General features: G+C 37.2%; 1 protein-coding gene across 1 annotated transcript; it reads right to left on the bottom strand.

Moving 5' to 3' along the window:
- Positions 1-11,192: 11,192 nt before the first annotated feature.
- On the bottom strand, positions 11,193-17,228 carry LOC135203290 (uncharacterized). The gene is made up of 3 exons (XM_064233046.1): positions 17,023-17,228; positions 13,543-14,327; positions 11,193-13,281 (listed from the first exon to the last, which is right to left on the bottom strand). The coding sequence occupies exons 1-3, from the start codon at positions 17,060-17,062 to the stop codon at positions 12,061-12,063; spliced, it is 2,046 nt and encodes a 681-aa protein (XP_064089116.1). The 5' UTR covers positions 17,063-17,228; the 3' UTR covers positions 11,193-12,060.
- Positions 17,229-27,129: the final 9,901 nt, after the last annotated feature.

The following is a 27,129-nucleotide window of genomic DNA, read 5'->3' as shown; positions in this document are numbered from 1 at the left end:
AGGGGCTAAGGGAATGATATTCCTTCCTCTTCCCCGCTTTAATAGTCCTGGAAGGCGCCAAAAGCTCAGGCTTCTCTCCATAAATGGATGACGCCTCCGCTTGGATGACGCTTCTTGTCCGCCAAGCGTCCTGGCTGACGCCTCCCGCTTACGTGGCTGCTGACGTCCGGATGACGCCTCGCTGCCTGGAAAGACGCTCCGCTCTCAAAAGGCGTCCTAACTGGCGCCAAAAATATTGGTTGGAGCCTCGCATCTACATCGGCTTTCAAAGACGCTTCATGCCTAAAAGACGGTCTCACGTCTCTCTGGCGTTACGTGTCTTCCGTAAGCTCCCGATCTCGCTCTCGAACCCGAAGCTTCTGCGATATGTTTAGAAGCTTCACGTTTGCATGACGCCTCTCGCTTAGCAGGGGAGAGAGGACGAGACTTCTTGATTGGAAGCGCAACGTCCTTCCTACGAGGCGCTAACACTCCCACCAAAGAGGCCAGTTGTTTTTGTACTGCCATGATAATCTTCCTTGAAGCTTCTCCCACGTCAACTGAATGACGCCTTTCGTCATCAATCGGGGGAGAAGTAGGAAAGGGTTCTTCTGCGTCCTCGTCGGGTGACGCTGACGCCACCTTCGCCTTCTTAATAGAAGAGGGAGCGTCATCTGAGAAACGCTCTGGGCTCGAATCAAATTCGGGTTCTTTCAAATGCCGTTTCAGAGGCCTCGATAAATCCGACTCCTCCCACCCTCGTTTAGGTGAGAGAGAGGGGGAGAGGATGAGAAACACTCACGAAGGACGCTTTTTCTAAAGCGCCCTTGAGCAGCCTGCCACGAAACAGAGCTTGCTGAAGGGACGTCTGACCGTTGGGGATTCCCACGACCTCCTTAAGGCTTTCGACTTTCCTTCTCCTCTGGGCATGGGAGCTTGGAAGAGGTCTAGGCCTGGGAGCGTCGCAGGGACGATCAAACGCCCCCTCCACACACTGGGAGAACTCACTTCACTGTAATGCTCACTTTCACTAGCCTTACCTTGTAAGTCCGCCATTTTGGACTTCATGTCTCGAATAGTAGCTTTCAGATCGGCGATTTCCGAGGCCGATTCCGAAGTACACTTTGTGAATTAGACACATAGGGAGAATCTAAATCATTAGGATTAGAAAAAGTATCAATAAAAGGCTCAATAGGCCTTGAACTCACACCTTTCAGACGTTTAACCCTATCCCTCTCTAACTTCTTCAAATAAGAAGTTAAAGTCTTACACTCTTCTGCATTTAATCCCTCGCATTCATGACAAGTATTAGTAGCAGAACACTGAAACCCCCTACATTTACGACATACAGTGTGAGGATCAACCGAAGCTTTCGGTATCCTCACCCTGCAGCCTACATTCACACACATTCTCACACTCACATTTGAATCAGACATACTGAGAAAAATCCAAAAAGCAAGTCCAAAAACAGTCCACAGTAGCGAATGCCAAAAACACGATCCAGATACGTCACCAAAAAGCCGATAAACGATGATCAAAGGATGAAATAAGAATCTAAGTCAGGAGGTAATAGCAACAATGTTGATACCACCGGCGACAGAGAAAATATGATAGAAAACGGGGATGGTTCCTAGTCCTGCCGCCCAGGGCAGGCCGGTAGATCACCTGACCTACCTGTAGCAAGTGGCGCGAAATTTGAATTTCTGTGGCGGGGACGACGGAGTCTTAGCTATGTATATCTGACAGGTAAGTTGATTGTATGAAAACTTTATTTATAAGTAATGTTTGACACTAAACTGACGTAAAATTCATACGTAATTAAAGACGTATCATAAACAATGAGAGAAAGGGTTTTAAAATTTGGGCAGTACTTGTGGAAATCGTGAGGAACAATACAGTAAAGAATGGAATATTATGACGATAGAGAGAGAGCGCGCAAGCATAGGCCTATCGATAGAGATACTTAACTAATTATATTTACTTTGAGAGATTAAGTAAAAATATTTTTTCAAATGTTTCAAAAGTGGAGAGAGAGAGAGAGAGCACGCAAGCATAGGCCTGTCTATAGCGATACTCAATTCATTATAATTACTTTGAGAGATTGAGTGATAATATTTTTTCAAATGTGTTATAAAAGTGGAGAGAGAGAGAGCAAAATCTGCTCATGTGAAAGCTTAGGCCTATTTATAACTACTTAATTTCATTATATTTTTCTTTGGGAGATTGAGTGGTAATATATATTAGTTTTTTAGATATGTTTTAGAAGTGGAGAGAGAGAGAATTATAGTACTGGTGAAGGACTTGTGACGGGGGTAAGGCAGAAGAAAATATAATGAATTAAGTATCTCTATCGATAGGCCTATGCTTGCGCGATATGATATGACTACCAAGATCGTGCTGCCACTATGCTAGATAAAATTTGAAGGATCACAATATTCAAGTTAATTCTCTTAAAAATTCATACCATAATCTTGATTACATTCGACAGTTGCCGTAGCATTCAAAGACTATAAAAAGACGTGGGAAATTTTAGACACAGGGTGCGGTCATTCTTGCTCTCTTGATATAGTCTTTACTTTTGAAAATCGGGTTTCATCCACAAATCATTCACGAAAAAAGCTGTGTTAAGTAAAAATATTTATTACCACAAATAACTCAATATGTATTGCACAGGCAATTAAAGTTTTATATCGTGGGAGATCTTTCAGCCTCTCGGCAAAGAAATGCAGTCGTGTAGGGCTGTAGGCTACTACGAACTGCTTCGTAATGGGAGCATATAGCCAGAAAATCTTTGAGCTGACATGCTACTTTAACCTTGATTAAGATTTATGTTTAAAGATAGTAGCTTTGTAAACAGCAACTAGTATTCGATCCATGTCAACGTCAAAGTAATCAAGTGTGAAATCCATTACGTTGGCCAGTATCCAGTGACTTGCGCTTTCCCGAATTCCCGCTCGAAGTTCTAGGGCTCCTCCTCACATCATAGAGAACGCTCTTGCGGATGCAACTAGATTTGTTCAACCTACCTTAGCCGTCACAACATTGAGTGCCATTGACGTCAGCTAACTTTAATCGCTTTGGAATACAAACATAAGTTTGTAGAAACTAAAATAATTGCATTCACCACTTACGATGATGCAATATATCCCCGTTCAAGAAGCAAAACGAGTAAATATTGTCGTCGTGATACATAGTTCTAAAATCAGAAATTCACATTCTATCTACCAGATCTCTATGAACGAATCCATCTGAGAAATTCCAATTACTTTGGACATATATGTTTTTAAGTATCTGAACGGTTATGTTTTGCAGTTTTAATTTATATGATATAATTTGCAATATATTTTCATGTTCCGAGGTTACGACGCTGACGCTTCTGATGCTCCGAGTTAACGACGCTTTTAAAAAACGCATACTATGATAAGAATCCTTTATAGTTTAGCACAGTATATTAATATAAGTTTTTGGTTAGATTCCAAAAATATTTTGAGGTTATGATGATTTTCGACACTTTTTATGTCATATTTTTTAAAAATTTTTTTAGTGACGCCTCATATGCGGAACTAGTTTCCAAGCGAATGAATACAATAGCTTGGGATGCGCAGTTTATAACAGTCCAAAAGCGCAAATAATGAAAAAATCATTGCTTGTTTCCAGTATACATAATTAACAAAACTAAGTTTCTGGTTAGATTACAACGCAAATTCAAGGTTAAGACGGTTTTTTATGCTTTTTAACGATACCTCATACGCAGAACTAGTTTCTGAGCGGAGGGCGCATAAATTAATTTACACTATTAAACTGTATGGTAACCATACTCAAGGATAAGGAACGCATTCTCAAACAGTATACATATCCTTTAATACAAAATAGCAAAATATCATTGAAACATTATTTCAATTAAAGAATCCATTTATACTCTACTTAGATATATAGGCACACATCACTCCACTCAGAGGGTATACTAACAGTTTAGGCCTAGAAGGGTCTCTTGGAGAATGGAATGTTGAGTTCCATATAACTGAGTTCTCTTACCCTTTCTACTGACGACGATTCAACCTCGAGCGTCCCAAGATGGAATAACAAAAGGTGAGATCGTCCGTAGCTCGGTTCCCGCACTGTGACGACACAGCTGCGCGTCGACTGGCAGTGCACTTAATGATTATGGTTTGACAGTAATTTGTTGCTATGCTGGTGTTCACAATTTCCATTCAGGAAAATACTCTCTCTCTCTCTATCACTTAAAACACCGTTATATCAATATATCTAAGACCTTGCCATACAGAATTTAATCTTGTTGGAATACAAATAACGAAAGTAACGAGGGTCAAGAATATATATATATATATAAAAAAAACCAGATTTTTATTGATTAGCGTATTGTTCTTTTATTTACAAAAAATTACTTTAGAATTTTTTCCATTTTGTTTACACCTTTTTTAAGAAATTCTTACTTCTTTCAGCATTTAACATCTTCACCCTAAAATGCATTCTGCAGCTAATAAAGAACTTCATTCCTCTAGAACATCAATGTTTAATTCCCTGAAAATATTAACTAATTTCTTAATCCCTTTAACGCCTGGTTTCAACTGTTCCCATGAAATGATTTAAAGAGTTATTCCATTTCCTTTCAATTATTGACAAATTGAGGACTGGGCCTAAACAACACTTTCCTCCTCACTTTGGAGATCCAGTCGTTGTTTAGGCTTCATTATTTGGGAATCCCCAAGGAAGGATATTTATTTCTGTACTTATGAGCTATATAACCACCCAGATAATTCAAGGCTTCAATTTCTATACTATTTTCAGACTACTCCAAGATCTACAAAATCCTCTTCCTCCAGCTCATTAGGTAGACCTACCTGAGGAATTCTCATCAAGAGATGAGCAGAGATACATAATTCAAAGTCTAAGTCAATATAACTGGAGTCACTTTCTTCAGGGGTTTTGGAAACCCAAGACTTACCTGGTTCCATAACACTAGTATTACTCATACATGGCATTTCATCATCATTGGGAGCCACATTATGACCGCGATTGCTTAAAACGTTGTTCTTACCTAACAAGAAATTCCTCAGTCTACACTTGAACTCAGTCTATACTCTGACCCCACGATATCCCTTAGTGGGGATCTTAAGAAATAAAAGATCTAGGCCTAATTATTGTCTGCACAGGAATATACTAATCAGAAGTAGGTCACTACGCATAGGCCTAATCACCTGTTCGAACAACTTTACATTCATAAAAAGAAAGTATAAAAGAAAAAAATTTGGATAGCCTTAATCCGATAATTTCTTCATTTATTGCATAGGCTAGGCATATTCTAATTTTGTACTTCATTTCAAGAATTTAGTCCAGGTTACTTATCAACCGAAGATATGCCACTAAAAATTGCACTAATGAGATTGTAAACAAATTGTTAATCCATACCTGACTTTACGTCCTTAACAGGAAAATTTAAAGAGGGAACTGCGGTTTTCTTTAATCTGTGATAACTTTTCTGGTAAAGTTGTGGTAGCAGTTCATGTTGAAGATTTCTTTCATAATCTTCTGTCCGGAAATGGACGGAACAAATTCTGGCATCCTTAACATTAATGCTATCACTTCTTTTACATGCATTCATCCATACTTTGGACACCTCGGCGTCTTTAGGGAACCTGTGAAAACAAATCCCTTTCTGTCTGGAACTATTAGTGCACCCATATATATATGGAATACACACCCATAATCGTGAACTGCAACAGTGCAACTGACGGAGTGACAAGTGCATCGCCCAGTCGATGTGCCCCAGTGACGTCACAGAGAGGGAAATTAGCGATCGGATCCCTCGGTGAACACACCTTTTAAAGGTGGGTACACACGTGAGAGCCGAACCTTGTATGTGTAACTGAGTTACGCATATACGGTTACAAGGTGTCAAAATGTAGAGGACGAACCGTAACCACGTTAAGCACGTAACTTCATTTCAATCCACTGCGATCACCAGTCTGTCTCTGTCCGGGTTGTTTACCGACGATGGCCACCATGCAAGTAGCAGCTGCCGCGTACATTTATACACATTATTTAACGAAGATGAAGCGAAATAAAAGAAGATGGTGGCAATTAAGTTTATATACTAGAAGGGTAGAATACAGTGGTCGGGAATTACTCGCTGACTTGAGATTCCAAGAAGTTTCTGGCCACAGTGAAGTCTTTTCTTCGTAATAGCTAATAAATTGAAGACCTCTTCGTCACTTCAATCAGCCATGGTAGACATATACGTACTGACTGACCCAAAACAAGGGACTCTACTGTGGCGGTCTTGTTCATAGTCGGTGTTAACAAGTTCAGCAACCTCTGTTGTTACGCGTGTCATACAGGTCCCGTCCACACATGGCGTAACGTTCAAAGAGACCTCCCTTTGATGCGGGGCCCAAAAACCGACAATTGGCGGGACGGAGGGCGAACCGAGCCTCGAACCTCGCGGGTTCGGGGTTCGGGTTCGAGGAACCGTCCACACTTGCGTTTTGTTACAAGAATCTGTTACAATACAAGGTTCGGTTCGCACGTGTGTACCCACCTTAATTATGTTATTCCATCTTGGAGCGTCCACTGCACTGAAACCAAATGTTTAGTCACTCGTCTCGAAATAATTCAAGGTTTGAACGAAAGTAAACAAAAGTATACAATAGTGGTTCCTTTTCTGTAAGTTTTCTTTGGCCAGTTTCATTTAGCTAATATCTCTTTCGTCGTCTGCGATTCGTAAAAGTAATCCGGTGTTTTCTCGGGGAAATGGAATGTTCAGGCTCTCAGACTTCACTTTCGTTAATAATAATAATAATAATAATAATAATAATAATAATAATAATAATTTGGAGAATATAGGTGCGTATTAGTATGGCAATAAGATAAGAAGTTAATGCGAATGGAAAAAGAGCAATTTCATTTGCTTTCATAGTGACAGTGCAGGAACGCTGAATAACAAATGATTTAAAAGAGAGAGAGAGAGTTCAACGGTCTTGGTTCAACCCACAATTTAGAAATAACAGATAGTCCCATGTGCAGGTCCGTTGCATTATTTTGTATCCGACCATAATCTGTGACGTTACCAAAAGCGAAATATGGAGAATTCCCTTTGTTACAATTTGAAATGCGATTTAATAATTCCCCCTTTATAGATTTAAGCGGAGAATACGATTCTGAACATATGAAATATTGTTGTTCATGTGAATATCGATATTGGAGAAATCGAATAGGCAAAATGTTGCGCAAATAAAGGTTTTTTGTGTGAAACTTTTAGAGACTGATGGGATCCTGGAGACTGAGGCAAAAGATTTTTCGAAACTTCATTGTTCTTGTGTTAATTTGGGTCTTCGTTGTGAATTGTTTTCAAGTTGATTTCCTTTTGTAAGTTGTCCGTTGGCGCGAGTCCGCCTTTCAGTTCATGTATTTTGTTAAACTGACATAGTTTAATTTTGTGATAAAATTGGGGTAAACAGTCGAGCCACCCAACCATCTGCAAAAGCGGTGACATGTATCAGTGACGTCGGTATAGCGTCTCCTCCACTATACCTTATCAAATGGTTGTTTGACTTATAATTAAATGTAATTTTCTTTATACAGGGAAACATATTTTTAAAGCAAATTAATATATAGCAAGATGATAGTACTAGGAAGGGTCGAACAAGCACCAGTTTTTCGAAAGTCTGAGAAACGGCAAGAAGAGCTTCGTCTTTTCTAAAAGTAAACGGCGTCTTAGTACAACGGAAATCCATACGTCGATTTAAAGGTTGTTTACGAAAAAAACTATTGCATGGCCTCTGGGATGAATAGATTAATGTTTGTGAGTAACACACACACACACACACACACACACACACACACACACATATATATATATATATCTATATATATATATATATATATATATATATACTATATGAATGATGACGAATTCTTAACTTTGGAAGCTGATTTATTTATTTATTTATAGCATTTTAATATATCATGTAAAAATGTATTTGTACGTAATACGCAACACACACATGCACGTACACACGGCAACAGAAATCACACATACAGGTGTGTGTGTGTATATATATATATATATATATATATATATATATATATATATATATATATATATATATATATATATATACCTGTATGTGTGATTTCTGTTTGCGTGTGTACGTGCATGTGTGTGTTGCGTATTACGTACAAATACATTTTTACATGATATGTTAAAATTCTTTAAAATAAATAAATAAATCAGCTTCCATAGTTAAAAAATTCGTCATTATTTTCTTCCAAAAGACGATATATGCTTCCCCGGCAGAGGAGAAACGGCACTTCATTCACTACTGCTCTGTCAACAATGAAAAATGTGGCAACAAGACGCTTTGACATAAGACAATCACCAAGCGGTTACTTCTTTATTTCAGGGTAGAAAGCGAGGGCGCGAGTGAGTGTATTCAGTAAAACTCCAATACTTAAGGGCGTTACAAAACCGCCTTTTTTAAATCAATAGCTCCTACTCTTTTTTGCGTTCTTTTTTTTTTTCAACCTCAGTCCATTGAGTATTGTGACTGAATTCAGACTGAAGTGGAAAGTGGAGAGTCAGCCTCCGTCTTGTATCACGGTTGAGCTATTTATCCATTAGACCTTAGCCACCGCTGGGTCACTCTTTGAATGGATATAAATAAAATAAACTAAAAAATGCGCCGAGGTTTCTTCGAGTCAAGTATAGTAGGATTGGAAGTTCCAATATACGTTTGCTTAAGAAAGGCAGCCTTTCTTTTTTAGAATGTTCCGAGAACTTTGCTTTTGACTGGAGATCGAAATTCTTATTTTTTCAGAGACTGTGTAGCTACCGTGCGTGTAACATTAATTGTTCAACCTCCTCTCTCTCAGATATTAATTTGCTTCAAGTTTTAAACTTGTAACATAAAAGAAGGTTTAAAGTTTAAAAAATTGTAACATATTTTGATCTCTCTTTGGTGTTTAGCAAAAAATTTACGGAACTGCGTTTGTTTAATTGACTGAAACCTATACAGACATTACGGCAGAGTGTTTAAGTGGTGACGACACCTGTTCTTTAAAGTGTTTTGTGAAATAAGCGACTGATGGTGGTATATTTTTGGTAACGGCCAGAACTGCAGTTAACAGGTATTGCAGTTAAAATTTACGCCATGGTAAAATTTGAGTTGTGTAATCTGAAGTGTTTATTAGACCGGTCAATTAAGTGGGATTTTTTTCAACCTAAGTGAATTTATTTCCTTTTTGACAAATTTCCGTTTTGAGTGTTTTTGTGTGTTCTTAATGTCATTTGAATTATTTAGTTATTCTGGTTGAATTTAATACTTTTACATATGTTGTGTGTTTACGATTTCTTTTTTATGTACTTAGCATTTTAAGTATTTCTTAATAAGTTAAATTTCACTTGATTAATCTAATTCCTTGATGAATTAATTTTTTTGCTTAATTCAAGAATTAATCAAATTGTGTTGTTTTCAAGTAAAAATAGATTTTTTCTTCAGAGTAAGATTGTGAATTCCACTTGTAGATTTTGAATCTAAAATAATTTTTTCCATTTAAAATTTTTATAACTTTCATTTATTGAATAACAGTGGTAGGATTTAATTATTTGTGTTAATAAGACAGACAGAGATATATTATCGCTTACTCGAGGAGTAAGCCTACAAGTTCTTTGTTGTTGCTGTTGTTCTAAAAAAAAAAAAAAAAAAAAAAAAAAAAAAAAAAAAAAAGTGTTTCGCTTTGCGTCAAAGATACAAGAATTTTAGGATACGATATTTGTGATTTATTTATTAGAATGAAAATGTAACAAAATAAATAACGTGCATGTTGAATAGTAGAGAAAAATTGTTTATAGTAAAATATAGCGTATTTATTTTAATTTTCATTGGTGAAACAAGACTCAATTTAACTGTAGATTTTAGGACATTTTAATTCATTGGTTATGAATTTGAAGGCCAAGTTTCCTTTCAATCATTTTGTTTTTCCACTTACAACCTTTTATTTATTAAAATCCTTGTTGTTAGTATAAGTGGTGCTACATATGTCGAGTAAGCGTAAGGTCGGATCACGCCTTGATTTTTATTTTACTTAATTTTCGTTATTTTTGCCATTTATTTTTTTCCGTTATTTTTGCCAAAGTGATTTAAGACAGGGGAGGCAGTTAAAGTTATTATGTAACTGAATACTTCGCACTGGTTTTGATCAAATTAGTCTGATTCCTCACATATGTGATAAACCTTGTTAAGGGATCACTGTGGCGTCACATATAGTGGCTTGTGTGCTCCTGGCCTTAGGATACCATGAGGTCAGAAGTGCTTTTAGTGGTAAACAAGGTACTATAGTAGATTCACATCAACTGTGCATCTGATGTCTAGGACAGTCCCTAACGACGCTCCTAATTGCCTGTTGATAAGCCAATCACAGGGCTGGAAACTCTCTGTCTCTCTCGAGAGAGTTCACATAGGCAGGATATATGCTCCACCTCCCCTGAGGGATACTTTCAAAAGTATCCCTTAGGAGAGGTAGAACATACATCCTGCCTATGTGAACTCTCGAGAGAGACTGAGAGTTTCCAGCTCTGTGATTAGCTTATCAACAGCCAATCAGGAGTGTCGTAAGGGATTGGCTTAGACATCAGACGCACGGTTGATGTGAATCTACTATATATAGCAGGTTCTTTTTCGTAAATTATCTTCTGTGATAATTGATATACTAAAAAACTCTCTCCAGAGGTGTTCCATTTGGTGCTTTTTAGGTTATATTTAAGTTGCACACAATACCTGTCTTCATTGGCATTCATAACACTTAGCTATCATGCAGTTATTGTCGATAAATCCGACATCAAAGCTGTTATCGTTTTCGTACTCATCACCTCAAAAATTCTTTTTTTCAGTAATCTGTAGTTCGCAATCATAAGAAGTATTGTATTAGAGATGACTTTAAAATCTTTTAATGAGAAATGACATTTGAACTCTCGCTAATGACAGCTGCTTCCTCGATATAAAGGCATCAACTTCATATATATGCACAAGCTTTGATGTTCTTCTCGTAAATTAACAGTTTTCGTCAGAAATGGACACATATCCAGGCCTTTCCTGATGGCTTCATACAAAGTATTAGTTGTTGTGTAGCTGAACAAAATTCTTCTTAGCTAATCATTAAAAAATGTCACATGCAAAGATGAATAAAACACTGTAACTAGAAAGTTGTTTATTATCTATTAAAGCTAAAGTATTCCAGTTTAACATAGAATTTTATTTTGTTATTGTCTCTATGCTCGGGGACGAAGCTGGAACATTGGCATCAACTGATGACAAGACCGGAGGTGGTCCAGCAGCAGCTATGGGTTCTGATGCGACGTCACTTCCTTTAGGAACTACGCTGGGAGTGTCTCCTAATAGTGATGCTGGTTGATTTATGACAGACGACAGTCCTCCAGGAATGCTAGGTTTTCCAAATATTGGTGTGATACCGCTTCCTGCCACCGGGGTTTGAAGACTGCTTATTCCACTTCTTGTAAGCCCAAATCCGCCTAATCCTGCTAAACTATCTAGAGGGCTTCCAGAAGTTCCCATTATATTCCCAATACTGGGCAAGTTTGGGATAGAGCCTGAATTTCCTAAACTACCCAGGCTTCCAAAGCTCCCTAATCCTCCAAGATTTAACGATGACAGTCCAGGAAGTAAGCCCAGTCCTGCGTTTGGCTGTTGACTAGAACCGTCTTGACTGAGGCTCGGCAAAGACAACTCGGGCGACGATGACCCACCTAGCTGACCTAAGCCAAGTCCACCGAGTCCCGAGAGTAGGGATAAGTACCCTGAACCTCCAACTCCTGTGCCAGTCTGCTGGGTAGGTTGATTTGCATTAGTGTTTAGGTTGCCAAAACTCTGTCCTAATGAAATACTACCTAGAGTCCCAAGATTGCTACTTAATCCCCCTGTACTGAGCAAACTTCCTAAACCAAATAAGTTTGATAAGTTTGGGGTTTGAGTTCCTGTGTTGGCAGTAGCTAAGCTTGGTTGATACTGAAATGCATTTTGCTGCTGGGGGTTTGAATTTCCATTTCTAAAAAGTATTGAAGTTTTGCAAAGATGGGAAAAGAGTTGACTGAAATGGAGGAGTTCCACTTACAGGTACAGGCAAAGCAGGTTTGGATAAGATACTGCCACTATCAGCATGAAGCTGAATTGGCTCTGCCTTAGTGATATCATCTTGTTTTGTGATAGGTATAACACCAGTGTTATCTGTGTCTGAAACAGATGAATTATATTTTGTGATATCAGCATCTTCCTCTGACAAAACATCACTGGGATCTGCTGTTGAAGCATCTGACTTGAAATCCGCAGTATAGTCATATTTCTCTGGCAAATTACTTTCATTGTCAATTAAAGAAATATTAGATTTAGGTGCAGTGATGCCAAAATCCTGTGTTGACTGTGCTTGGCTTAGTTCAGACGAAACAATTAATGGCTTCAATGATGTAGGAATAGTTGTTGTTTGATGGTCAGTACTTAAAGAAATGGGGATTTCAGTAACGGATGGTGAAGAATCATTTGTAACTAAAGGGGCTGTGGAGGATGAATCAATATCTGCAAAATATACATTTCCATCACTATGCCTGATTTGTGAGTAAGACGAGGAATATTGCTGGTCAGGATCTGTTGCTGTATATTCAAAGTTGCTCACACTGCCATTTCCTTTCACCTGAGGCCTTTCTGCTGAGAGATTTTTGTACCTTTCTTGAGCCCTGGTAAACAGCTCCCTAGCATGATCTAAAGAAATTGTAATGTTACCACCTGTGCTTTGATTTGGATCAGTGGTGGATAACTGAGTTTCTGGAGCTGATGGAAACTCCAGTTGTAATGTCTTCAGCGTGCTAACCTGATCTGGTCTTTTTATAGGGACCCATTCATCGCTGTCATTAAGCCTAACACGACTTTTTAGTGAATGAATTAACCCAGACATTCCACTGTCTGTCGTATTTTGATCCTGATGCAAGTGACTGGGTCGAGCGTAATGAACAAAAGGGCGAGATCTCGCGATACCTCTGAATGGAATTCTCTGAAGGTGAGCATTTCTATTTCTCTGTGGATGCTGGACCTGACTGCGACTTCTTCCTTTCACATGGAATGTGATTGGTTGAGAAGTGCGAGAAAAACTACTGCGATTTTTCATTTGAGGTGATGATTCATCCGATTGTGTCAGTGGTAAGGAAATGTTTCTATTTGACAGTCTTTTTATTTGTAGCCGTTGAGTCTTCGGGTGATCCAGCCTCGGGAACTTGGCCTGGAAACATCAGTGAATATTGTAAGGTGAATATCACTCTGTCATGAATTCATCAGCAAATTAAATCCAATGCTTTTGGGAAGTACAGTAATCATAACAAATTAATTCTAATACTTTTGGGACAAATAAGCAGGGTATACCTGGCAATTTCGAAACATAAATGCAAACAGGATCACATTTGATACTTGGACAAAGGGAAAAGGCATCAGAAAGTAGTTCTCAATATTTCAATGAGATAAGTGGCAGAAAGTTCATACTCACAAAATCAAAGATTGGGACTCTGCTCGGTGGACTCGTAGTATGTTCAGCGGGTTGTACGGTCTGCTGCTTAGGTGTGTGATGAGTAACTTGGTCAGCTTGCTGCAAGTGGTGGTACTCTACTGGATTAGGGAGCTCGGATATTTTTGGAAGTTCTTGAAATACTTCTTTTCTAGAAACACCTGAAGTGTTTTTCAATTGCCCCGAAAAGACCTTTAACTCTTGAGTTTCTTGCTCCACAACTCTCTGGTGGTCTATCACTGGCTTTGTCATTCTTTGTTCTATAATTCTTTGCTGTTGCCTTGGTAGCTCTATACTTACAAATGTCGTTGCCTTCGGTTCTCCAAAGACTTGGGCTGGGTTTGGTAATGTTGCATCTACATCTGTGACCTTGATGGCTGGTTTCTGCGGCCCTTCCACTTCACGGCTCAAGGTTTCACCTAATAATAAAACCATCTGGTTTGTTTTGTCAGTTACATTTGGCTTTTTCGTGAAATCTGACAGTGTCAAATCAAACTCCTCTTTTGGAAATGACTCTGGCCCTTTTGTAGTCGTGCTTGTTTTATGAATAATTTGTAAATTATGAGGTAATACTAAATGCTCATCTTGACTTTGACTATTATGAGTTCCATTGTGTTTTCTAGTTTTGTATAAAACTCCTGTAAGACCTGGCTCCGTTGTGTTTGCTGTTGATTGCTGCTTAGAAGATTCAAAGTGACTGACCGCTGAAGCATTTACAGGGCTGTGGTGAGCCAGTCTTCCCTCCTCTGCTACCACACAAGCTAGAGCTGAAAACAAGTAGATATATGTTACAGAAAAATAGAAATTTGAAGTTGAAATATAAGATCACATATGGTGGAGTGTTTTAATGGATTATCGAACATATCTCTAAATTCAAGAACTGAAAATATGACGGTTTAATGCCTTAGTTATCAAGAATCTAAGTTTTTGAGTATATTTCTGCATATGTGGAGATCAGGTAAACGCATTCACACAATAAGAGATTTCCCATAATATGCCGTCGTTCTAGAGAGAGAGAAAAAAAGGCAAGAGAAAATTCACCGATTCTTTCACCCGGTAACAGCTGAATCAAGGGCGAATTCCTTATGTAGAAGACCTCCATAACACCAACCACTTCATCAACTTTTCACCAAACCCGAAAACATAGTATCTTGCTCACGTTCTCTTTCTTCCTTGTTAAAAGTACTACTTCCATTCTAACACCTTGCTCATCCTCTCCATTACTTCTTATATCTTCCTCTGTTCTGGCTTTCCAACACTTATTATTATTATTATTATTATTATTATTATTATTATTATTATTATTATTATTATTATTATTATTATTCAGAAGATGGACCTTATTCATGTGGAACAAGTCCGCAGGAGCCATCGACTTGGAATCCAAACTTCCAACGAATATTACGGATTCTTTTGTTATCCTATGATGGCCTTAACCTATTTTCCACACTTCCACGCCTTCATGCTCCAAGCATACTACAAAGGCAATATGTCTCAACAACTCAAGTCTTCTCCCTTGGAACATCATTCAGCACTCACACTTTACTTACATAAAGGAGAGCTAGCTCAACAGTCCCTTTATGCAAGCCTATTTTGGCTTTGTTAGGTCCTACTTTGACTTATTAGTTAGAAATATGAAAGATAAACTACAGAAACCAATGAAAGGCTACGAAAATCCTCTAAAGAGGACGTAATTGAAAGTAAGAGCAAGTAGCATTACTTTGGCTTGTTATTTACGTGTCACCTCCTAGTGGATTCACATCAACCGTGCATCTGATGTCTACGCCAGTATCTTACGATACTCCTGATTGGCTGTTGATAAGCCAATCACAGGGCTGGAAACTCTCATTCTCTTTCGATAGTTCACATGGGCAGGATGTATGTTGCATCTCTCCTGAGGGATACTTTTTAAAGACGTATCCCTCAGGGGAGGTCGAATGAGAGTTTCGAGCCCTATGATTGGCTTATCAACAGCCAATCAGGAGCATCGAAAGGGACTGACCTAGACATCAGATGCATGGTTGATATGAATCTACTGTAGTACTCAAGGCAGTATTAAACATGGCAGAAGCTCAATAGGACGCCGTGTATTGTACTAGACCCTCGGGAATCAATGTAAAATATACACCCATTTCTATATTGTGTGGTCGACCAATTATATTAATAAACGATATCTTTGATCCCAGAGGGGCTAGTACTACTACTAAACACAGAGTCTCATTGAGCTTCGGCCATGTTTAGTATTAGCACCTGAAACCAGGGATGGAAAAAATAAGTTAAAATAAAGTCTGAAAAAATGGAAAGACTAAGGTAATTTGGAGCAGACATAAGACATGGGAGACTTGAAGGACAAGAGGATTGTCTATGGAAGCCAAAGTAAGATTGCATAAAGGGACTGTTGAGCTAACTTTTCTTTATGTTAGTGAAGTGCTAATGTTGAATGCTGTTCTAAGGAAGAAGACTTGAGTTGTTGAGACATATTGTTTTTGTAGTAAGCTTGGAGCATGATGGCATGGAAGTGTGGAAAATAGGTTAAGACCATCATAGGATAACAAAAGAATGAAGGTGGTTTGAGATGGTCTGAACATTTTTAGAGAAAGGAAGTTGATGAGCAGGTGAGGATTGTAGTTACATTTCAGAAATGAAGACACTGGCATTGCTTATTCCATTATCACGTAAGTGGCCAAGAATTCTAAAGCAGGCGTTCTTTCTGTATTAGTAAGCGAGATCTCTTCTTTTTCTGTATTTCTTCCTAATGAACACCGTAATATTCGTTGGAAGTTTGAATTCCAAGTCGATGGCTCCTGCGGGCTTGTTCTATTTGAATAAGGTCCATCTTCTGAATAATAATAATAATAATAATAAGTGTTGGAAAGCCAGAACAGAGGAAGATATAAGAAGTAATGGAGAGGATGAGCAAGGTGTTAGAATGGAAGTAGTACTTTTAACAAGGAAGAAAGAGAATGTGAGCAAGATACTATGTTTTCGGGTTTGGTGAAAAGCTGATGAAGTGGTTGGTGTTATGGAGGTCTTCTACATAAGGAATTCGCCCTTGATTCACCTGTTACCGGGTGAAAGAATCGGTGAATTTTGTCTTTTTTTATTAACTTTTTATTTATTTGTCTCTAGAACCACATCATATCATGGGAAATCGCTTATTGTGTGTGTGTGTGTGTGTGTGAATGAGTTTGCCTGATCGTCACATATGCAGAAATATACGCAAAAATTTATATGTTGACGAACGCATCATCCCTCTTCTCTCTCTCTCTCTCTCTCTCTCTCTCTCTCTCTCTCTCTCTCTCTCTCTCTCTCTCTCCTCTCTCTATATATATATAATATATATATATATATATATATATATATAGAGAGAGAGAGAGAGAGAGAGAGAGAGATAAAGCTTATCTAGCCTAAATTCTTAAACGAAATAAAATCGCACATAGGACTAAAGCTTTAGAAACTCACCTGTGAGACAGACGACGACACAAACCGCCTTTGTCACCATCTTGGGGATTTCATGAACCTCCTTCGAACAAAAAATCACTTCATTGGCAGCTCACAAATATGCTTGGGAGTTGTGGGTCCCGGACGCATAGGAAAATCATCTTATTAGATTATACCATAAGCTTTCCTGAGCGACGCCGCCTTTCGTTTTGGGGGGGAATCTCCTGCCTGTTAAGAGGCCGAGCCGAACTTCAGCTGCCATTTATAGCCTTTGGTGATGTGGTTGGATCGGGGAGGAGCTACGTATAACAGCCGGGTTTCCAATAGAACCAGGAAATGGGAACACAAGAGTGAAAGTTGGCTGGTGAACTTTTGAAATACAAAAGAACAAAGGGATATTTCATTCTAAGTATACACACACACACACTCACTTAAGTACGTACCTACCTATACACCGTGTGAGTGAGCTCGTGTGTGCGAGGTAAATTAATTTTGCTTTAATTATTCAAAGAGGCAAAGAATTACTTTTTCTGACTTTGTTAGATTTCCCAACACCTTTATTTCATATAAATTTCCAAGGTTTAATGAAAATAATTACGAAGACAATTTTACACATGTTTAGGCCTACTGTCTCATTCAACTCGAAGTTGTACGATCTCTCTCTCTCTCTTCCTGGACAATATTATCACTTCTTTTCCTCTCTATGTAAGCAACACATCTTAACCCACCATTCCCCCAAAAAAGCATCCTAATTAAACATTAATCCCATTCCGCAGATAGGCTAACAATTTGTTTCAACAAATTTATCCTTTTTGACTTCAACTCACAGGCAGCATCTACACTTATATCTTCACATTTACAAGGAATGTGCGTACGAATGTCGTATTATATAGTCGTCGAGGCATGGAGATATTTTCTTCGTATTCTCGCTTGTTCTTCAGTATGTCTGTAAGTATACTTTCAGACATACTGTGTGTACACACACACACACACACACACACACACACACACACATATATATATATATATCTATATCTATATATATATAATTATATATATATATATATATATATATATATATAATATATACTTTGTCCATTGGTATTAAGACGACTCTTTGACTGAGGCGTTATTATTCCAAATACAAATAAGACGTTTTTACCACAATGTGGAACAAAAAACGGGCTGTCACTCTTCTGGCAAATGAGGGATATATATATATATATATATATATATATATATATATATATATATATATATATATAATACATGTAGCCTATATAATCACACTTTCGAAAAAAATGAAAGTTAAGTGGGCTCGTACTGAAGAACCTGGAAATTCACCGCGCTGGAAGTAAAAGTTCTGCTCTCTTCAATGGTGGGCTCTTTCATTCTTTAAAAAGAGCCAAAGTTTTCCAGTCGAGGAGGTTCAGTTGGCAAGGAAAAAGGAGGGAGACAGACAGACATACCAGGCGAGGAGGAGGAGGAGGAGGAGGAGGAGGAGGAGGAGGAGGAGGAGGAGGAGGAGGGAGGCCTTAGTCTATACATCTTTTTGAAACCTGTAGACATTTTTCTTCTTAAAAAATATGTCCATTTTTCTTCTTAAAAAATATGGTCCATTTTCTAACTTCATCTGTCCCTCCATGTGTCGCCTATGTATAATTGCCAGCTAATATATATATATTAGTATATATACTATATATATATATATATATATATATAAAGGTATAAGCATTCGTGGCTTATACCTTTATTTATGGCTTTATCACGTTCCAGACTCGTGATTCAGTTATACACACTATATATATATATATATATATATATATATATATATATATATAATACTATATATATATATGTATATGTATATATATATATATATATATATATATATAATATATATATATATATATTATACGATCACAAGTAACACGTGAAGATTGTATATCAAGAGCCAGCAGGAAAAATGAAAATCAGCCGTACCTAGCGCTTTCGTGTATTCTTGATACACCTCATCAGGGTACAATATATAAAAGAATGAAAAATAGCTTCGAAATATCAAAGGTAAACATAAAAACAAAAAGGTAAAATACAGAACAATCAAACAGCCCAGTCAAGAAGCAAATGGTCCACAGCCTAGAATTACACTTAAAGGACAACAACAAATAGAAATGGAACAACTGAGCAGGCAACTGCATAGTTACGAAGTTGTCAACAATACATTTCGTAAGCCAGTTATCTAGTTTATATTGTCCGTTGCTAATATTAAAAACACTACTTGACTTATATTTTATTATACTAGATTCTATAATGTTTCTTTTAATAATATCTCTACAAAATAAAATTTCCTTTGAATTGTTCCAATTCATTGCGTGATTAAAATTATTCATATGTAAAAAGAGAGCACTCGATGTATTTCCTACACGTACACAATATTTATGTTGGTTTAATCTTGATGCCAGTAGTTTGCCACTTTGACCAATATATTTTTTATCACAATCTCTGCTTGGAATTTCGTAAATGCAACCCGTTTGTAAACGTGGAGAGTTCCTTATTAAAATTGTTCTTACAGACTGAGTGTTACTAAAAACATTAACATTAAATACTTTAAACATTTAAAGGCGTACAGCAACCTTAAAAAAGATAAAACGTTACACATTACGAAAGCAGATAAATCGAATGCTCTTGTGTTAATAAATAAAGATGATTATGTAAATAAAATGTTAGTTTTGTTAAGTGACCAAGAAACTTATACAGTACTGAACCATATAATCCATTAGAGAAGGTTAATAGTAGTTTCAATAAAAGACTTAAAACATTGTTAAGGGGAAAAGATGATTTAATTAAGAAATTTTGTATTTTATGTGCATCCTTGCCCTATCTTTATGGACTTATTAAAACTCACAAACAAAATAACCCTGTACGACCTATTATTAGTTCTATAGGGTCATCAACTTATAATTTGTCAAAGTGGCTTGTCAGTGAATTGTCACCTCTTATAGGAAAAATGTCAGGATTTTCAGTCAAAAATAATGTGGATTTTGTAAACCGCCTCAGAAACTGTAACATTAATTACGAATTTAAAATGATTAGCTTTGATGTAGTTTCCCTTTTTACTAAAGTTCCAGTTGACGACCTGATAACATTTTTAGCTGATGAGTTGGATAACTACGAATTTTCTCTGCAAACTGACACCATTTTAGAGTTACTAAAACTGTGTATTAAGGAATGTAAATTTACTTTCAATGGTAAATTCTATGAGCAGAGGTTTGGTATGGCTATGGGGAACGCTTTATCGCCCCTTTTAAGCAACATTTACATGGAGTCTTTTGAAAAGAAACTTCTTTCAAATATTTTACCTGCGAATGTTCTTTGGTTTAGGTATGTCGATGACATATTTTGTGTATGGCCTTTGTGTGAGGATGTGAACCGATTTTTAATTAGATTAAATACGCTAGTTCCCTCTATAAAGTTCACACTTGAGGAGGAAAAAGATTCACTTTTGCCATTTTTAGATGTAAGTGTGCATAGACAGGGTAACAGATTTAAATTTTCGGTTTTTAGGAAACCTACAAATGTATGTTCTTACATTCACTTTTACTCCAATCACCATTTGAAAGTTAAACTCTCTGTATTCTCTTCCATGTTTTTAAGAGCTTTAAGAATTTGTTGTCCTGAATTTTTAGAAGACGAGATTACCAAGATTTATGATATTGCTTTTTTAAATTGAAGTATCTGGCATTTTTAGTTGATGTTGCTTTAAGATAAGGCTAAGAAACATTTATGCAGTGGACCATGTACAGGCTTTTGACCCTAGTAATTTGCTTGTTTTACCTTTTGACAACAGGTTTCTTTCTTTGCCAAAAATGTTTAAAGTTTTTAATGTTAACGTTGTTTTTAGTAACACTCAGTCTGTAAGAACAATTTTAATAAGGAACTCTCCACGTTTACAAACGGGTTGCATTTACGAAATTCCATGCAGAGATTGTGATAAAAAATATATTGGTCAAAGTGGCAAACTACTGGCATCAAGATTAAACCAACATAAATATTGTGTACGTGTAGGAAATACATCGAGTGCTCTCTTTTTACATATGAATAATTTTAATCACGCAATTAATTGGAACAATTCAAAGGAAATTTTATTTTGTAGAGATATTATTAAAAGAAACATTATAGAATCTAGTATAATAAAATTAGCAACGGACAATATAAACTAGATAACTGGCTTACGAAATGTATTGTTGACAACTTCGTAACTATGTAGTTGCCTGCTCAGTTGTTCCATTTCTATTTGTTGTTGTCCTTTAAGTGTAATTCTAGGCTGTGGACCATTTGCTTCTTGACTGGGCTGTTTGATTGTTCTGTATTTTACTTTTTTGTTTTTATGTTTACCTTTGATATTTCGAAGCTGTTTTCATTCTTTTATTTATGTACCCTGATGAGGTGTATCAAGAATACACGAAAGCGCTAGGTACTGCTGATTTTCATTTTTCCTGCTGGCTCTTGATATATATATATATATATATATATATATATATATATATAATTATATATATATAGGTATAAGCATTCGTGGCTTATACCTTTATTTATGGCTTTATCACGTTCCAGACTCGTGATTCAGTTGTACACACACACACTATATATATATATATATATATATATATATATTATATATATATATATATATATATATATACTTAAGTGGGAGTTTAGTAGGAAAGCTAGCGAATACTTCAAAAGGTGTCCTTGCCCTGAGCGCAGTACCGCAATAAAAACTAGAGTACTCGTTTTTTTTTTCCATCTGTCCAGCCGCCTGTGGTGTTTGTGTATGGTAACACTGCGTCCCGGGCTTTAGAAAGTCACATTCAGCTTACACTCAACTATAATAACAATATCCTATTTCGAATATTAACGGAGTAATTCGCATACAGTAAATTATTAAAACGCTTTTCAGTTGCAAATGTAGTACTACGAGCAGAAATTCTCTTATTGCCCCGAGGCATCGTTTCCGAGTGATATACGAATACTTTTCCTTTTCATTCTTCCATTGTGGCGAGGAATTGTGGGCGCTTGTTTTATTCAATATTAAGTTTTATAGGTCCTGCCATGATGTATCCCGCGCGTTAAATCTCGCGCGCTTGCGAATAAAAGCAACAGCTGATGGGATAGTGCTACGTAACATTTCATTGCGAGGTCGTTTTTGAACGAGCGTGTTTGCTGCTTTGTTGTGCTCCTAAATCGGACGGTTTGGTTTGTGAGAAATGGTACAAACAAAGTGAAGAGTCTCCTGCAATCTGTGGTTATGTTTCAGTTACGTGTTCGGGAGAAATTCCACAAACAATATGATAAATTTATTGTAAACTGTGATTATATTTCAGTTACGTGTTCAGGAGAAATTTCACAAACAATATGATGAATTTCTTGTAATCTGTGATTATATTTGAGTGTGTATTCAGGGGAAATTCCACAAACAAAGTGATGGTTCTTTTACATGTGGTTAAGTTTCAGTTACTAGTTCAGGAGAAATTCCACAAACAATATGGTGAATTTCTTGTAATCTTTGGTTATATTTGAATTTCTTATTCTGGAGCTGAGTGCCATCTCTTGTGTCCCATTATTAAGAGAACAAAATGATGAATATTCTGTAATTTGTGGTTATATTGGAATAATATAATCACGAGTTAATGACCGAGAAAAAAAAAGTTAATAATTAAATTGTCAACTAGTAATGCAAACATTGTGCAATATTTAACTTTCGAAATTGTGAAAAATGTTACAATGATATGAGTGATTTTACAATCTTTATCTTATTGAAATTGACAATACGAAATGAAGAACGATTACTTCCATATACTACTAATGAATTATAAAATAAAATAACTATTCGATACGATTTTATCTGAACCAAAATAATACAGCTTACACTGTACAAAGCATATCTCTGATCCATCGCAAATCTCTAACTCAATATCTCAGTTATCATCTCAAAACCTTTGCAAAAGCGTTGGTTGAATGACCGTACCGTAGCATGGAATGCAATTACGCACGACTCTCTCTCTCTCTCATACATAACTGGCTATCTGTTTCAGTAATTAACACAAGCGAGACAAGTTTGTCACAATGCTCGACGTTAACATCTCTCTCTCTCTCTCTCTCTCTCTCTCTCTCTCTCTCTCTCTCTCTCTCTCTCCCCAATTGTTAGAATCACCTCCATTATTCCAAATGAAAGAGCCTCGAGTTAGACGAAGCCATAAAACATATTTAATTCCACCTTTGTCGCCGAGTATTCGGGGCGTCGACAATGACAAAAGTGACTCCAAGTTTCGTGTGGGTAAATGGCTATACCAGATACAACAGGTCAGCCAGCGCGCAGCTTTGGGTATGAATCACCAATATTGTGACGTCACGCGCCCTGGTCTCTCACACGCGGTTAACCAAAACAATATGCTATCCATAATCGTAAGGTAGACTATAGGACTTGCTGTGTGTCCATATATCTTTTTATTCATTCATTCGTTCTACCATTGATAATGACAAGTAACTGCACAGTACTTGGCTGTTCTAGTACACGTGAAAAAACGAAAAACTCGAATATAAATACCATCGTTATCCAAAAGAAAAGCCATACAAAGACCATTGGGTACATGCCTGTTGTCGTGCTGACAATTAACGTCGTGTTCTCTGATGTTCCCCATTTAATCAAATTAGTAGAAATAGTTTATTGACTGGCTTTTTCCTTAATAATGAAGAGTGTATTTCAGCTTCTAGCATACGGGAAATACTTAGTAAAACCAAAACAGACTTTGGGCTTGCATATAAGATCAATGAAATGCATTTAAATGTAACGGGTCAACAAAGACAGCACGTTAAATTTGCAGTGCAACTGGTGTCTACATCATGTGTCAATTATGTAAAATATTTAGGCGAAAGGAGACTGTTGAAGTGTTAAAACTGGAGTGAAACGTCCGATTTTCTTTTAATAACGAATGATTGGCTCGACATCACGAATTCTTCATGCATGTATGGAGACTTTGGTAAAGCACTGTTTTGGTATTGATGTAGAAAAATAAACAGGTAAATTAAATTGCTCAAGGTCATCGGGTTAATGAGTATTATGAGTTAAAAGTCCTAAAGCAAAAAATATATATATTCCGTCTGGAGAAAGGAATAATTTTTTTTCGTGTAAATCCACCATTGCTTTATTTAATGCTAAAAGCCTCTCATAGTATTGGCTACCTGCTGACAGAAAGATTAAATCAATATTGTCTTGAACATTTCTTTGGGTGTATAAGGCATGGATGGTCACCATGATCATCCAGATACAGTGAATTTTAAATTCAGGTATAAAAAATTGTTGTTAGGGAAGGAAATGAAGGTTATAAGTGAAAAGTTTAATATCACTTCAGTTGAAAAAATCCCTTGAATCTCCCAATGAAGGTGAGTATGTAACAAAAGAAAGGGAGTCAGCATTAGAAATATGTATAACAACACAGATGTTTAGAAATTTAGATTTTGATTTAGGAAAAGATGTTTTTGATGAGGAAAAAAACATTTTGATAGCAAACACAGAAATAAAAAAAGATGTCGAGGGAGTTATTGAGGAGGAGGCTCTTAAATACATTGGGGGATATATTGTCAGAATATTTTGTGTGAAATACCCTGAGTTAGGAAATAAGAATAAAGGAGTGATACTTGGATAGACTGTGTGAGTAGGGGGGAGTTGCATGTACTTTCTAGTCATTTTTTTCCACAGTTAGTAATAATGCGGGAGATCTTTAATGCTGTACACGGGAAAGCACTCATAGAGGGCAAACATTGTTTTAACAAGCTTTACTTTGAATTGAAAAAGTCTAATATTGAAGTTCCTGACGATGTTATAGGTTTTTATGCAAAGATATCCGTATATTTTCGAATGAGATTTCTTAATAATTTGATAAAGTAAAGGAAACGCCAAAGGTGACCATGCAGGGAGGCACTAAGAATAAAGATAAAAGTTGCAACTTAATAAAATATTTTCAAAATGCAAATGTTTTATTTACATTCTTTTGACACTTGAAACAGCACAATATCAAAAACATTCTCTTCTAAAAAGATTGTTGACGGCGTGTTAGACCTATGTTCTTAATGGTTTCTCCCACCACGGGGGCGCTCCCTCATCATGACGTAGGTGCGCAGAAAAGGCTTAAATTTGAGACGCTGTCTGGGCTATACAAACCTTTTCCAGGGGTGATATTTCTCACGCGGATTAAACGGTACAGTGGTCATATTTCTCTTGGTTAAGCTTTGGCTAGGAACGAAATGAAAGGTGGAGAAGAGATTGGATTATACGAAAACAAAATATACGTAAAATGTAGGAGTCGATTTGCTAATGCTCTTTGTTTACAAAGTGTGTTTGTATGTTTGGCTCTGAATATCGTCCGATGCATAAATGATGATCTTTATCAGTATATTGCATGAGTGACCACTTACATTACCTCTCTCCCTCTCTCTCATACATAAATGAAGATCTCTTTAAGTAACTAATTCTTGCAACTCCTTGTAACAAGTGAGCCAAGTTTTAATATATAATGTTGGGCAACAACTCTCTCTCTCTCTCTCTCATACATAAATGATCTCTTTAAGCAAATAATCCTTGTAACTCCTTGTGAGCCAAGTTTTAACATATAATGTTGGGCAACAGCTTTCTCTCTCTCTCTCTCTCTCTCTCTCTCTTTAACAAGACAATGGCTAGGCAACACGAGGAAAATTTTTTGCACAGTGAAACCAACATAACTGAACGTTGAATCCTGCTTACCTAAGAAAATAAAAAAATAAAAAATCCGCTTTCCGTCGAGACGCTTGTGCAATTGGGGGTAAGAAGATTTAAAAAGGTTAAGAGAGAGAGAGAGAGAGAGAGAGAGAGAGGAGAGAGAGAGATAAGCTGATTACCGCGAATTGTGTTACGACTAGGGTATACGGATGCAAGCGAACTGATCTTTCACAGGTGGCTTTTTTCTGAGGACAAGAAATACGTTGTTAGGAGAGCAGCACTATTCCTGAAAGGACCAATAATACTATTGCTGTGATTATTTCCTCCCATTTTTCTATTATAAAGCTTTGAACGGCTTCAGTAGGAGACAAGGACTATTATTTGAACCACGGATACAATATTTATGCGACTATTTCATTCCATTTTTCTTTGGTAATGTTTTAAGATGCCTTGTTAGGAGAGCAGTAATATTTCTGAAATTACTTTTACTGTAATGATAGCTATAAGAAATAATAGTAGATAGGGTAGCGTAAAAACAGAGAGAGAGAGAATAATCAGAGTACAGTGAAAATAACGAGAGAGAGAGAATTGAGCTTTGGTGTGTGAGTCAAATGTGATCAACAAGTCTAAACGTAACGAAGCCATAGTCACAGGACTTTGGCGAGACGGAAAGCGGCAACATCCATAACACCGTCGCAGTTGAGATCTTAAGACCGCCATAAAATCTTTGACCTCCCAGCTCGCACCAGAATCACTCAGCTTCTATCGATAATGAAGCTCCACCTACAAGAGGAGATATTAACATGTTAAATTAACTGCCTCCGCCTGAAAGAGGAGGAATTAACCGACACAGGCGAGTGTGGCTTCAGGATTCCCAGGAGATATTGTGGTCTTCGCCGAAGCTGCTTCTGTCTCTTGTCATCGGGGGATTCTTGAGGATTCCCTGGAGAGTTGGTTATGTCCAGTGACTGTGTCAGGATTCCAGAACTCTATTCCCACTCACTAGACATAAACAGCTCTCCAGGGAATCCTGAAGAATCCCCGAAGACAGGGGGCAGAAGCAGCTTCGGCGGAGACCACAATGGCTCCTGGGAATCCTGAGGCGTCACTCGCCTGTGTCGGTTTTGAAATCTAGGGTTACATCAAAGGGAGTTGATCTACATCAAGCTAAGATGTTTCTAAGTTTGTTATCGTTCGTGCTTAACCAGTGCTTTGCCTTCGCGGCCGGATTCCCCCGCGAGAAAGCTGTCTATATCAATCTTGTTGTGCTGTCCATTGAAGTATTCATACTTCTTGGATTCTGCATGGGTATTGTCCGTTTCTTCAATGATTTTATGGCTCTGGACAACTGTCCGTCGCTGGCCATATCTGAA

Source organism: Macrobrachium nipponense, chromosome 36 (genome assembly GCF_015104395.2).
Source record: "Macrobrachium nipponense isolate FS-2020 chromosome 36, ASM1510439v2, whole genome shotgun sequence".
NCBI classification, from domain to species: domain Eukaryota; kingdom Metazoa; phylum Arthropoda; class Malacostraca; order Decapoda; family Palaemonidae; genus Macrobrachium; species Macrobrachium nipponense.
This window is presented reverse-complemented; position numbering and strand designations above follow the sequence as displayed.

Bases quoted from the DNA above. Each gene is read 5' to 3' on its own strand.
- LOC135203290 (XM_064233046.1), bottom strand. From the start codon at position 17,062: ATGGTGACAAAGGCGGTTTGTGTCGTCGTCTGTCTCACAG. The intron at 14,328-17,022 runs GTGAGTTTCTAA...ACTTGTTTTCAG, and splicing joins TGTCGTCGTCTGTCTCACAG to CTCTAGCTTGTGTGGTAGCA. The intron at 13,282-13,542 runs GTGAGTATGAAC...TGATGTTTCCAG, and splicing joins GAGTCCCAATCTTTGATTTT to GCCAAGTTCCCGAGGCTGGA.